At 33.8% G+C, this 14,123-nt stretch overlaps 1 protein-coding gene across 3 annotated transcripts in view; it reads left to right on the plus strand.

The window, feature by feature from the left end:
- LOC113051721 (low-density lipoprotein receptor-related protein 4-like) overlaps positions 1–12,862 on the plus strand; it is an 84,904-nt gene extending 72,042 nt beyond the window's left edge. The window contains exons 29-39 of one of the 3 annotated variants that reach the window (XM_026215706.1): positions 80–298; positions 1,918–2,052; positions 4,180–4,288; positions 4,510–4,702; positions 5,469–5,582; positions 7,110–7,212; positions 7,307–7,371; positions 7,456–7,543; positions 7,635–7,776; positions 7,951–8,028; positions 9,479–9,615. In XM_026215706.1, the coding sequence (XP_026071491.1) occupies positions 80–298; positions 1,918–2,052; positions 4,180–4,288; positions 4,510–4,702; positions 5,469–5,582; positions 7,110–7,212; positions 7,307–7,371; positions 7,456–7,543; positions 7,635–7,776; positions 7,951–7,992 (1,210 nt within the window). In that variant the 3' untranslated portion in view covers positions 7,993–8,028; positions 9,479–9,615. Of the gene's footprint in view, positions 1–79; positions 299–1,917; positions 2,053–4,179; positions 4,289–4,509; positions 4,703–5,468; positions 5,583–7,109; positions 7,213–7,306; positions 7,372–7,455; positions 7,544–7,634; positions 7,777–7,950; positions 8,029–9,478 lie in introns of all 3 variants that reach the window. The other 2 variants (XM_026215704.1, XM_026215705.1) reach the window with 2 other exon arrangements.
- The last annotated feature ends 1,261 nt before the right edge of the window (positions 12,863–14,123 follow it).

The following is a 14,123-nucleotide window of genomic DNA, read 5'->3' on the forward strand; positions in this document are numbered from 1 at the left end:
TGGTGTGATTGAATATTTCAGTACAAATAAAATATTGTATTTTTATTTATTTTTTTACAAAATATTGCATTCTATTCAGACGGGTGGATTTAGATGGCAGCAATATGGAAACTGTGATCAGTCAGGGTCTGAAGACGACTGATGGACTTGCTGTTGACTGGGTGGCACGTAACATGTACTGGACAGACACTGGTCGTAACACTATTGAAGTGGCTCACTTAGATGGTACGTCTCGGAAAGTTCTGGTCAATAACAGTCTGGACGAACCTAGAGCCATCGCAGTGTTTCCTAGCAAGGGGTGAGAACAGCAAACTTATTATCAGTTCATTCCAGTTGTGTTGTTTTGTGGATTTCTTTGAGAAGAGAAAATTATAATGGATGAAATTCATTCTAAATGGACAGTTTTAGCCAATGTTTGTATTTTTATAATCTGATTTGTATACTTCTGTAATGTATATTTATTAGGGCTGGTAATCTAATGTGTTAATTAGATTAATTAATTATGGAAAATAAATAATGTTAAAATTATTAATGCATTTAACACACTTGCCCCACCCCAGACCTATGTGGATCATCTGTCATTTCATACAGTCGACTGATGACTAAAATAAAGCAGAGCAACAACTTACTGCGTGACGGAGCCTAGAGAATATCCCTAAAATTCAAGATATTTGAAATGTTTGAAATTTTGTCTTCTATTTACATCACATAGTTAAGAAAGTTAATATTGTGTAATTTTAGACACAATGTTGTCTGTTTTGCTAATTTTTGCCAACCAAAATATAAAGACAAATCAGAACTGTTCATCTTCGAGCAACCCACAGCGGCATTTCATTTCTTAATCCATGTTTTGAACGAATTGGGTGAACCATTTGGCGTGTTGAACCATTGGCCATAGTCGCGTTGGCTTTGAAGTGGCGTTGCACAGACCGATCTGTGTTTGAGATCAAAGTACCGCGAGAGCGATTCAAAAGCACAAGGAGTCGTCGGATCTCTAAGCTCTTGCGGTACTTTGATGTCAAACAACGGTCGGTCTGGTGGTGATGATCAACTTCAAATCGAACAAGCCTAATGATTCAATGAACCATTCATAAAGAACCAGTTACTTCACTCCTGAATGAATCAGCCATTTGAACCAATCAAACGAATGAATAAATGACTCCATGACTTAATCATTACGACATTTACCACCACCTACTGGCATTTTTAGTTTATTATTAAGAGGATCATTTCATTAAAGAAACAATTTAGTATTTTCATAGTAATAATAATAAAATTAAGAAAATAAATTATTAAAGTTATAGTTCACCCAACCAAAAATAACGATTGTCATCATTTTACTCACATGGTCCAAAAGAGTGTATGCAATAAATTATATCAAACAAAATATTTCTTGCTGAACCTACTTTTTGTAATCTATGTTTGATGCTTTGCACAACAATGACTTTAAATGATCTTTTCAGAGTAATTTCTCCAAATTTGATGTGCGATTAATTAATCACCACATCATGTAATTAATTAGGTTAAAAATTTTAATCGCTTACCAGCCCTAATATTTATTGAATATTTATTATTATTTTATATAGACAGGTGGTGCTGGGGAGGAGGAGGGCTATAATATATAACATTGTAACTATTATTTCTTTATGCATAAAGAAACGGTCATTGATGTTTGCAGTGCAATATTTGACTGGACAGATAAAAATAATGTTTAATTTACATTAGTTTGTGTGTCTATGGGTAGTTGAATCTAGAATTTTTTTCAGAATAAAATTTAGAATAAAAGTCGGAATAAAGTATCGTGGTAAGATTGCATTTATTTAAATGAATTAGAGAGAGACCGAGAGAAGGGAACTTGTTTTTTCTTTTCTTTATTGTTAATATTGAATGCATTTCAATATTTAATTTTTTGGCAAGGTTCTTGTTCTGGACGGATTGGGGTCATATTGCAAAGATTGAGCGCGCATACCTAGATGGCACAGAGAGGAAAGTTCTCATCAACACAGATCTGGGATGGCCAAACGGCTTGACACTGGACTATGACACTCGAAGGTAAAACAGGAAAATTCATGACAAAAAGAGTCGAGAGTTTTGATAATGACTTTGTTGGAAGCTGGTATACATGTGCAAAATGGACCTTCAACCCATATCAACACAATTCTGATGCACCTCATGGCCACAAACACACTGCAGACTGATGGCCGTCACTGTCGAGTGCATAATTTGCACTCTGTACACACACAGTTTGGTCATTTATGGAAGTGACCACTGTATTATATGACCAGATTAAATCCACATATGTTCAAGCTGTTATGTTATGTTATAACAGGTAGCTTACATGTCATATTCAAGTCACTGTTGTACAATGTCAGTCCTCTTTCTTGTTTTCATGCTAGCCTCAAATAAATGTAGTGTAGTAACAGTAGTGACAGTAACTAACATAAAAAATAAAAATAAAAAAAACTGGAAGATCCATAAAATGGGAAAGTCTTTTTGCAGTTGACAACATAAGTTCAGCTGTCCAAATGACCGAACAAAGCAAGCCCAAATGAAGAGACTTGAAGTGCCAAAATAAGCTGAAATATGTGACCATATTTATAAAATAAGACCAAAAGAACACAACCCAACATTTGCCATATTTTGAGCACTGAAACACCCTTTCATTAAAATAAGCAGGCATGGCAACAAGAGTGAGTTGTTTGAAAGCAACAGCTTTACAAGCATCATCAAAACCGTGCCTCTGTCATTGGCAGTTAACTCAGAAATGCACCTTTGGTTACTAATATTACTTTGGTCAAACAGGTTGGCATTCATGCTTCTTGTTGACTGTTATGGTTATTCATGTTAGTGGTGATGTTTTCAGAGGTGATGTACACTAAATTATTTATTTATTTTTATTTTTTTTTTGGATTCACTACCACGTGTAAAATAGGTTGCAGTGTGTATGTGGCCTAAGATTTAGCATACACAGTATTGCAGATTTTTTTTAATTGTCTTTTTCATTTCTTTCTTCAGTTGTACACTTAGCTATACTTTGTTTTCAATGCCACTTTACCACTAACAACAACTGGCTTTGACTGTTGAAGTACTTTCCACGAAAAAGGCACAGTTAGTGTCCCATTTTGAGGTGAAATTTGGGTAAAGAACATATGGGTCCCACAGTAGATAGGCAAACGGACAGACAGACAGGTGGTGCTGGGGAGGAGGAGGGCTGCGTAGATGGGAAAGAGATTCATTACATTTAAATATATTATTTATTTACCAAGGATGGATGGATGGATGGATAGATAGATAGGTGGTGCTGGGGAGGTGGAGGCATGCATAAATGGGGAAAGATTTATTATTTTAAATTTTTTTTTTTAATATAACTTTTGTTTAGGGAATTTACAGTAAAATTAAACCGATACTACATCACAAATCAGAGTTTTAACCTGTTAACTGCCATGCTTTCCACTCTTTATTTTTTGGCTATTTTCCTTATTACATATTTTAGTAAGAATCATTAATTAGATATAATTTGATAGCTTCAACACTCAAAGTATACTGTGAAAACTGTTTTGAAATCAGACATTTTGTTACCATGTAAATGGTACTTCAAAACATTTATTGGGAACCTCCCCCTAGTGGGCAGTGTCATGTGTCAGATTACAAAATTTACTACACTATTTTATAATCTAACATTTTTCTAATCTTGACAAAACACAATTCATATTTGTTGATATAAGTTATATTGTCCCTCAATTAAATCTCACAGGTACCTACATTTTTGTAATATCAACTTCAAATTTGAAACATAACTTATTTATACATGGATTTGATCTTATAGCAATTTTAGATTCCAAAATATTTAATAAAATATTTTTCATTCTTTTCCGTAAACCAACTTTTAAAACACTTTTTTAATGTTTTCACTACAGAAATAGTTTGCTGATTGTCTTCTTTAAAATGTTGACTGTTAAGAGGTTAAACAGCATTTAGACATGCCCCTAATATTATTGACAAATAAAATGTCTTAATATTTGGTTTGACCTCCTGAGGCTGAATTTAAAAAGTTTAAATGATTTTTCACTTTGTTAATTTGTTCTAAAAAATTGCTTACTTTAAGCATTTCAGATTCTACTTTGTACCATAATCATGGCAAGTACCTACAACTGAAGTTTCACGTGATTTCATGTATAGGATCTTTTGGGTGGATGCACACTTGGACCGCATAGAAAGTTCTGACTTGAATGGCAAACTGCGTCAAATTCTCATCAGCCCTGTATCACACCCGTTTGCCCTCACGCAGGTACCTTTCCATATCTGATCCTCACCCTCACTTAATCTGTCACTCACCTGCACCTTCATCACCCTCTGCTCCACTCACCCGTCCTCCTTCACTTATGTCTCTGCATTTATAACCTTAGCATGTTGTTCTCTTCTTTTGCATCTTTCCATTTTCTGACCCTCCTTTTTCTTCCCATCTTTCCTTCCCTTCCCTTTTTTTTTACCCCCTTTCTTTGTCCCCAGTTGAAACCGGTATACTCTCCTTTAACTCCTTTTTCCCGAATCTCACAGCAAGACCGTTGGATTTACTGGACGGACTGGCAGACCAAGTCTATTCAACGAGTAGATAAGCATACAGGTCGTAGTAAGGAAACTGTGCTGGCTAATTTAGAGGGACTCATGGACATCATAGTGGTGTCGCCACAAAGACAGACTGGTAAGATTGAATTGTTGGGGCTTAAGTGAAGAGCACAAGTCTACTTTAATTTTTACTCTAATGCACAACACACACTTGAAGAGATTTTGTGATATACCATTAGATTTGTAATTATTATAAAAAGCAAGACACTATAAATGGTACAATTTAAACTACCGTATTTTCCAGACTATAAGTTGCACTTTTTTTTCATAGTTTGGCTGGTCCTGCGACTTATAGTCAGCTGCGACTTACTTATCAAAATTAATTTGACATGAACCAAGAGAAATTAACTAACAGATAACATTACCGTCTACAGCCATGAGAGCATATAGCGCCCTCTCGCGGCTGTAGACAGTAATGTTTTCTCTTGGTTCTTGGGTCTAAATGAATGCGACTTAAAGTCCAGTGCCACTTTATATATGTTTTTTCCTCGTCATGATGTATTTTTGGACTGATGCGACTTATACTCAGGTGCGACTTATAGTCAGAAAAAAACGGTAATAGATATTACTATACTTCTCTAGTTGACTAATCACAGTGAATTAAATCCTGTTTTTTGTATCAGATGTTTTCTGAAATGCTTAAATATGCAATTGGTCCATTCGATGATTTAAAATGCATTGATTTGCATATTTTTAAGAATGTTGCATATAAACAAATGTAGTTTTATCATGTGTAATATGTTTAAGCATTTTGTATTTGCAAGATTATTAATACATGAACATTGAGCACATGTGTGATGAAGAAATGTTGTATCCGTAACATGTACTTCCTGTCTTTCTAGGAACGAATCATTGCGGTGTGAATAACGGGGGCTGCACACACTTGTGTCTTGCGCGGAGTAATAGTTTTGTCTGCGCTTGTCCAGATGAGCCTGACGGCAGACCCTGCTCTACAAGTGAGTTCATTACACACGATTATTGATTTCAAGAAATCACTGTTAAACTCAGAGATGTTACACGAATGAATATATTCATGATACAACTGTTTACATCTGCCAGATTATCATCAGTGTTATTTTAGTATCATTTATGCATGGTTATTTTATTTTAATATTTTCATTTTTCACTTCCATTATTACGTCGTATTAGTCTTTATTTTATACAATTTATTTGCTTTCCTAGTTTTGGTTTAGTAATTTTAGGACTTCAATTTAAAATTAGTTTATTTCATTTAGTTGTCAAGTCAGCATTTCTGAAGTTATCTTTTGTAAGTTAACATTTTTTCATATAACATTTTATATTTTATTTTATGACTGATTATCATAATCCAATTAAGCCAATATGTTGTTTTCTAGAATATGAATATTTTGAGAGAAGCCTTAATTGCGCATGTAAATGTCCCGGATCGAGAGCACACTGAGAAGCTGATTATTAAATTTGTTAACAGACTGAACAGGAACAATTTCTTATCTTAACATCAGCTAACACACCCAATCGACAATCCTTCGGGGGGTGCTTTAGCTCTTTTATTTAATACTCTATAAATATTTGTGGGATTATTAGCAGAAATCATACCATTTGTCATACTCGTGGGGACAGTTTGCTTGGAAATAATATTTTATATCTTCCATTGCATTCGTTATTTGTAGTGCGTCAGCCGCCCAATAGCAATAAGATTCGTGTTTCTGATAGACCTACTTTTAATGTCTCAGATTTCAAAATCAGTTTTATGGCGAAACACAAATTATTTGTCTTACAATAATGTGTTTTTCAAGCTCTTTAATGATCAGATCTCTGTATTTATGTGAAACAATTCATTCATTTCATACTTTCTTAGTGAAAATGTCAAATATGTGAAAATGTATTCTCGTAATATTTAAACTTTATTTTCGTAGTATTATGATGACTTTATTCTCTAAACATTTATACCTCTCTAAATATTTTGACTTTATTCTCGTAGTATTATGACTTTATTCTCAAAATATTTTGACTTTATTCTTGTAGTATTACGACTTTATTATCAAAATATTTTGACTTTATTTTCATAGTATTATGACTTTTTTCTCGAAACATTTAGACTTCTTGAAATATTTTGACTTTATTCTTGTAGTATTACGACTTTATTCTCAAAGTATTTTGACTTCTCAAAATATTTTGACTTTATTCTCGTAGTATTACGACTTTATTCTCAAAATATTTTGACTTTTTTTTTCGTAGTATTATGACTTTATTCTCGAAAAATTTAGACTTTATTCTCAAACTATTACAATTTATCTCAATCTTCTTTTTTTTGTGCCACTAAAACGCCGTCGTACAGTTGCAAGGCAACATATCTAAAGTGTTTTTTTTGTTTGTTTCTTTTAAGTATAGTTTTATCATGTATATTCATAAAACACAATGCCGATGTATATTTTCCTTTTAATATTATCAATGAAGCATAAATGGGGTCAGTTATTAGTATTCCCTTTCTGTTTTTGGACTAGTCTCTGGTTACATTCCCACTGCACCCGAGAAGGACTCCAAAGGTACTCAAGCCCCCAAAAAACACCCCACACAGAAACCTCGTCAGGGCCTGTCAGGGGGCAAGTAAGTCAACCGCAGCTATGCAGCCTAAAATAAGGTTTTCTTTAAGAATCAAGTGAACTATTGTCTGGAAAATCCTATCATTTTCTCCTCACAGCTGTACAGACGCAAGCCTCAATCTGGAGGACTGCATCCAGAACAGTGTGGTGTCTGCACCTCGGGGTAAATTATTACAACTCGGATTTTAAATTGTTGTGTACGAGTAAATCAAGCATGGATTAACCATTTACACTTCTCTTTATTAAGACGAGAGCCCTCATATCAGCTACGTGATTGGTGGAGCTCTGTCAATACTGGCCATCCTGATACTCATCGCTGCGTTCCTTATTTACAGGTAAGCTTTTGTGAAGCATGAATTTATTAAATTTCTCAGCTGCTCAAAATAAGATGAATACTAGATGTTGTCATTATTTTTTGCATTCCAGGCATAAAAAATTCAAGTTTGCAGAACCAGGAGTGAGCAACTTGACTTACAGCAACCCTTCATACAGGACATCAACACAGGAGGTTAAAATAGAGACTGCACAGAAACCGGCAATAAACAACCAGCTGCGGTATAAAAAAGAGGTATTGTTTATCGTTCTTGTCTTTGAAGATTTCTCAAAAGAATCATTTATATGAACATAATGTGCTGTTGATGACATAATTGTTCTTAACCAGTTAAACTGGTTTTCTCTTTTTCGTGAGCGGTACTTTACAGAGGCTCAGTCCACACTCATCTTTTATTTCCCCCCATGACAGCTCAATCATCCTTACAACTCCCTTTCTCCTTTCATCTTTTGACATCCCCCTTTTATTTTCATCAGAATGGCAAACAAGGTAGTTCAACAAATTGGGAAAATATTGTTTCCCATATTTGAAGTCAGCCGTGTGATTGTGACCAGCCGCTTGATCTCAAATCCAGCATCCCATCATTGTCTTTTTGCATGTGATCAGATTTGTGCATGAGAGTGCAAAAAGAGAGCATTTATAGTTGTTACAATTTAAGAGATTATTGGCAGTTTTCTTAGTGTATTGTGCCTGAGGCAGCATGAATTGTGAAATGCAGTGGTTGCAGTGTTCTTACGCCATGAAAAGAAATGCTGTGGTGTTTAAAAAGCTACATTAAGCCCATTTGTTAAATTGCAACATCAGACAAATGTGAAATTACAAATATATTTAAATACATGACACACAGGTTTCTTTAGAGTGTTTTTATGATAAATGCTTGTATGTATATCCAGCAATAGACTTTAATATATTTTAAAGACAATAGAAGTAATCCGAGATGTAGATGAGTTTTGTTTCTTCATCAGATTTGGAGAAATGTAGCATTGCATCACTTTCTCATCAATGGATGCTCTGCAGTGAATGGGTGCCGTCAAAATGAGAGCCCAAACAGCTGATAAAAACATCACAATAATCCACAAGTAATCCAATCCACTCCAGTCCATCAGTTAATGTCTCGAGAAGTGAAAAACTGTATTTTTGTAAGAAACAAATCCATCATTAAGACTTTAAACCATTGCTTTTTGCAAAAAAAAAAACATTTTTAAAACCATTTTCCATAATATTGCTTTCTTCAGTGAAAGTGGTCTCATCTGAATCGGGAGAGATCAAGCACCTTTTACAAGCCAGAACAGTTCAAAACATTTCAAAAACAAATACCTGGGTTGATTTTGGAGAATGGAGTTTTTCTCTGGAGGAAGCGTTATTATGGATTATGGACTCGTATTTTGGCCTGAAACAATGGTTTAAAGTCTTGATGATTGATTTATTTCTTACAAACATACAGTTTTTCACTTCTCAAGACATTTACTGGTGGACTGGAGTGGTGTGGATTACTTGTGGATTATTGTGATGTTTTTATCAGCTGTTTGGTCTCTCATTCTGACGGCACCCATTCACTGCAGAACATCCATTGATGAGCAAGTGAATCAATGCTACATTTCTCCAAATCTGATGAAGAAACAAACTCATCTGCATATAAGATGGCTTCAGGATCAGTACATTTTCAGCAAATTTTCATTTTAGGGGTAACAATTACATAAGGTTGTTTAAAAAGCACTCTAAAGTTAAAATAATTGCATTTGATTATAAATTAAAACTTTAAAAACAAATGTAACATTCAATTGCAATTACATGCTATTAAGTGTCTAATAAAACATTACATGCATTTTGCACTTATAAATGTTCTTTAAAAGTATATAATTGTTTTAAGAGGTACTCTAGAAGTGTGCTAAAGTAAACCACAGTAAATATTTAATCTCACCTCACATGCTGTCTGTAGGTCCAGGGCGTTTGTGATGCAGGCTACACTAAAGAGAAGATCCGCATCGTGGAAGGCGTGTGTCTGCTCTCTGGAGAGGATCTTTACTGGGAAGACTTGAGACAGCTGAAGGTGTGTCGAGGAGCCGGGCTTCACGCCTGCATGCGTACAGACACGGTCTCTCTACAGGCCAGCTCCGCCTCTCTGAACGACGGAGAGACCGAGCAGCTGCTGCAGGGCGACCAATCAGAGTGCTCGAGTCTAAGCACCGCCCACGCCGTGACGGCTCCGCATCACAGCACACATCCCGACACCGGCTGGGTCCCCAACCGTAAAACCTCGACTGAGAGCGAAGTGTGAACTCCACTAACAAACACGGCAGGCATATATGAGAGAACAGAGACTTCTGAGCAGAAAAAGGCTTGAATACACACTGTTTTTAGAAGTTAAAACAGTAGGTTCAGTCACACGGACCATATACACTTAAGCAACTGAAACAGAGGGAAGCTAATGCATACATACACCAACAGCCAAATTAACTGTAAAAAGTTTTGAGACAGACCTCATACTTGAAAGTTTCCTTTGCATTGCTCTAAATGTCAATAATACATGTATAAAAATGGTACGGTGACGTGCACACAAACCCTCCATCATCTCGCTCCGTTCATCTGGATCTCCTGTCGGACTACGCTACACACTTTTTGTAAACTCTGGAGATGCACGAAGCTCGCTGGAGTCTGAGACCTTGTGAGAAGGAAAAAGAAAGAGTCTGACAGATCATTCGAGCCTTTTTTGTACACGAGAGAAACTCTCTGAAGTAAACTGCTCTTTGTTTCTAATGCGAGCTCATGTTTTCAGTCCACGGACTGTCGGTTCAGTCGGTTTCTCGCGAGGTGTGTCCGCGTCCAGTCCTCATCTTGCCACGATGAAATGTATTTATGAACTTTCTGTACTTTGGATTGGGTTTTTAATGTTTTCGTATTTTGAAGTAGTTTTAAACGCATCGTAACTGTTGAAAGACTCGCTCACACAGGTTTGTGATGGTGCCAAAGGACAGAAGAATCTGTTTTTCAGTTTCACTAATTATTTCTAATAAATTACAGTCCATTTGAAAGAGTATTACAGTTATTTTGTCAAAGATGAAGCCAGTTTTTAAATATGTTTGGATTAAGAATTTTTGAATGTTTCTGAAGACTTTTCTGCTTACCAAAGCTGCATTTATTTGATCAAAACAATACAGTAAAAATAGAAATATTGTAAAATATATTCCAATTTTAAAGAACTACTTTCTCTTGTAATATATTGTAAAATGTAATTTATTTCTGTGATGTTCAGCTGTATTTTCAGCATCATTCCTCCAGTCTTCAGTGTCACATGATCTTCAGAAATCATTCTAATATGATGATTTACTGCACAAAAACATTTCTGATTATTATCAATAATGAATACAATTTTCTGATTAATATTTTCTGCCATTAAGATGTTTTAGGTAAAAGAAAAAAAGCACAACTTTTATTTTGCATTGTTGATCGAAAGTGACAGTAAAGACATGTTACAAAAGGTTTCTTTTCAAATAAATGCTTTTCTTTTGAACTTTTTATTCATCAACTAATCCTGAAAAACATTGTTTTACAAAAAAAGTCAATATTTTCAATATTATTAATAATAAGAATCACTATTAATATTTGTGCACCAGTAGTAAATAGTATTAGTAGTAAATGCAGACTTGGTGAGCATAAGAGACTTATTTCAAAAACTTTAAATAATCTTTTTATTATTCCAAACTTATTCATACATATGTATATAAATATGGTACGTGCTTCTGGCTTTTCTTTTTTGATGTTAAAATATGTTCAGAGTTAATATAGCAACCAAAACAAACAACAGTTGAGCAGAATCTGTAAAGCACCTTACTGTTGCACATGATTTAGCCGTGTATGAAATGATAAGGCCATGCTAATTGTGTAGGTGAATATGACGGACAGGTGAACGTCCAGGTCATGCTGACCCCAAAATGAAAAGAAATAAGACAAGTTTTTTTTTTTTTTTCTAATTACCGTAATGCAAATAATAATAGATTCTCATTATTGTAATATTTATGACCCTGAAGCACAAAACCAGTCTTGAGTGTCAATGAAGATAAATTGAGATTTATATTATTATATATCTTCTCAAAGCTGAATACATCATCTTTTCATTGATGTATGGTTTATAAGAATCGAGACAATGTTTGGCTGTGATGCAACTATTTTAAAATCTGGAATCTGAGGGTGCATAAAAATAAAAATATTGAGAAAATCATCTTTAAAGTTGTCCAGATGAATTCTTAGCAATGCATATTACTAATCAAAAATTAAGTTTTGATATATTTACAATAAGAAATTAACTGAAATATCTTCATGGAACATGATCTTTACTTAATATCCTAATGATTTTTGGCATAAAAGAAAAAAACTATAATTTTGACCCATACAATGTATTTTTGGCTATTGCTACAAATATACCCCAGAGACTCAATACTGCTGCTTCGGTGCTCCAGGGTCAAATATTTTAATTGTAAAGCATTTAAATATGCTGATTTAAATAATTTTACTTACTGTAATACAGTAAAAAAAATACTGTATTCATTAGAATTGAATATGAGATTTATTATTTAGGATAATGAGGCTGAGAACAATGTGGAAAAAGTGTTTTATGTTCATCAAAATAATCTCGCTTTGCAAAAGTGCTGAATATTAGACCTTTAATTCAGAACAGTTTATTTTTATTTTGGCTCGAGTTTGGCTCGGACGTGATTTCTATTTTAGTTGTTGTTGTTGTTGTGATATTCACCTGTATATTTGGAAGTGTTTATGATGCTTTCGGGTTTGTTTTGTACAGGTTTATTTTCTGTAAAGTTTCTTCGAGGGTTGTTTGATTTCTCAGATCCACCTCGGAGGACGTTCTCCAGGGTTCAGGACTTGGTTTTTGCTGCTAAAACTCATGGCGCGTTCAGGCCACACAGTAGTTTATTGGTCTTGGCAGCTCAGATCAGATTGTTGGCTGACGATGTTTAGTTCCTCTTCTTCTCCTCCTTGTTTTACAGAAAAGATGTCAGATATCCACAATGTATTTTGAGCAAACATGCATTAATTTGATTCGTTTTAAACTCTATAACCACTTCATTTGTTTGTAGGGTTGGTGCCAGTTATTTAACAGTGTGCTCTTTGTCTTTTTGTAACTGCTGTAAGTTAACTAAGATATATTTATAATTTTCATTGGTTGTAACTTGTATGTAAATATGAAGATGCTGTATATGTAGTTCTCCTTTGCAATACTAACAAACTGTGTGTGACAGTGGTTTACTTTGCTTTTTTTCTATCTTTAATATAAAATTGCATTTGCTTTTGAATACAAATATGGTAATTTTTTGGCTCGCCTTCTTTTGAAGGTACTATATACGCATTTGCATTTTTGTAACACATTACATTTTACATCACGATTCACAGATTTCTATAAACAGTGTGGAAAAACTACATAAAATTCAATTTAATATAAGATATGAAAGTGTTATGACTGCCTGTTATGGCAGCGACTGTAAGACTTTAAGAAAATCATAATATAAATCTTCCATATCTCAAATATGAGCAGACCGCAATGGAGTAATATTAGTGCTTTAATATTACTAATTTTAATGTTTGATGCCAGTTTCTTCAAGCTGTGATGTGTTTAAAGCAAAACTTGTACAACTCTATCAAAACGATTTCTCTTTCAATTTTAATAAAATGCTTATTATAGCTGATAAGAACAGTCTTCAGGCAGGTGTTTAATGCAGTGATGTTGGTTAAACAATGGATAAAGATTATAAAGTCATTTTTTCTTAGCTACAGAAAATGTTTTTCCATGTTAATGACACCGGGATGAAATGGATATGACTAAAGTTAAAGTATTGCTATGAAGGAATGGAGATGACAACCGTTGATGGATGGTAAGTGATTGATTCTATTGAATCGGTTCGTTCTAAACGGTTCTCTTTCTCATATTTATTTTTGGAAAATTAGATTTCATTATCAATTCGTTCTAAACTGTCTCATGTTTATCTTGGGGAAGTTTGATTCATTCTGTTAAATTGGTCTGTTATAAACCGTCCACTTTCATATGTATCTTTGGAAGGGTTGATTCATTCGAGAGAGTCGGTTCAGTGAATCGGCTTTCTTTGTAAAGTCCAATTCACTATAATGAGTCAATGAATAGCCTTATCCATTAGTAAGTTTGTAAATTAATACATTTATTTCTAAATTGTTTGAAAAGTTAAATACAATTCACAATTTGGATTATTTCGTTTTTTTATTGTTGACATTTCATTATTCATTTTTTTTTTTTTTTTGGCAGTTTTGGTCTTCCATACTAAATGCCTTAAATTTAGTCTCTGGAGAAATTAAAAATTTCGTTTAAGATTTATCAATTTTATTATTATTATTTTTTTTATCTAGTACATTTAAATAAAGATATATATATATATATATATATATATATATATATATATATATATATATATATATATATATATATATATATATATATATATATATGTACAAAAAAAGGTACTGGTGATTTTCTTCCAGGATATTTATCTGCTAAGTTGTTACTCAAAAACACAAAATACAAAGCCTAATTTAAAATGCAG

Source organism: Carassius auratus, chromosome 32, assembly GCF_003368295.1.
Source record: "Carassius auratus strain Wakin chromosome 32, ASM336829v1, whole genome shotgun sequence".
In the NCBI taxonomy this organism is placed as follows: Eukaryota; Metazoa; Chordata; class Actinopteri; order Cypriniformes; family Cyprinidae; genus Carassius; species Carassius auratus.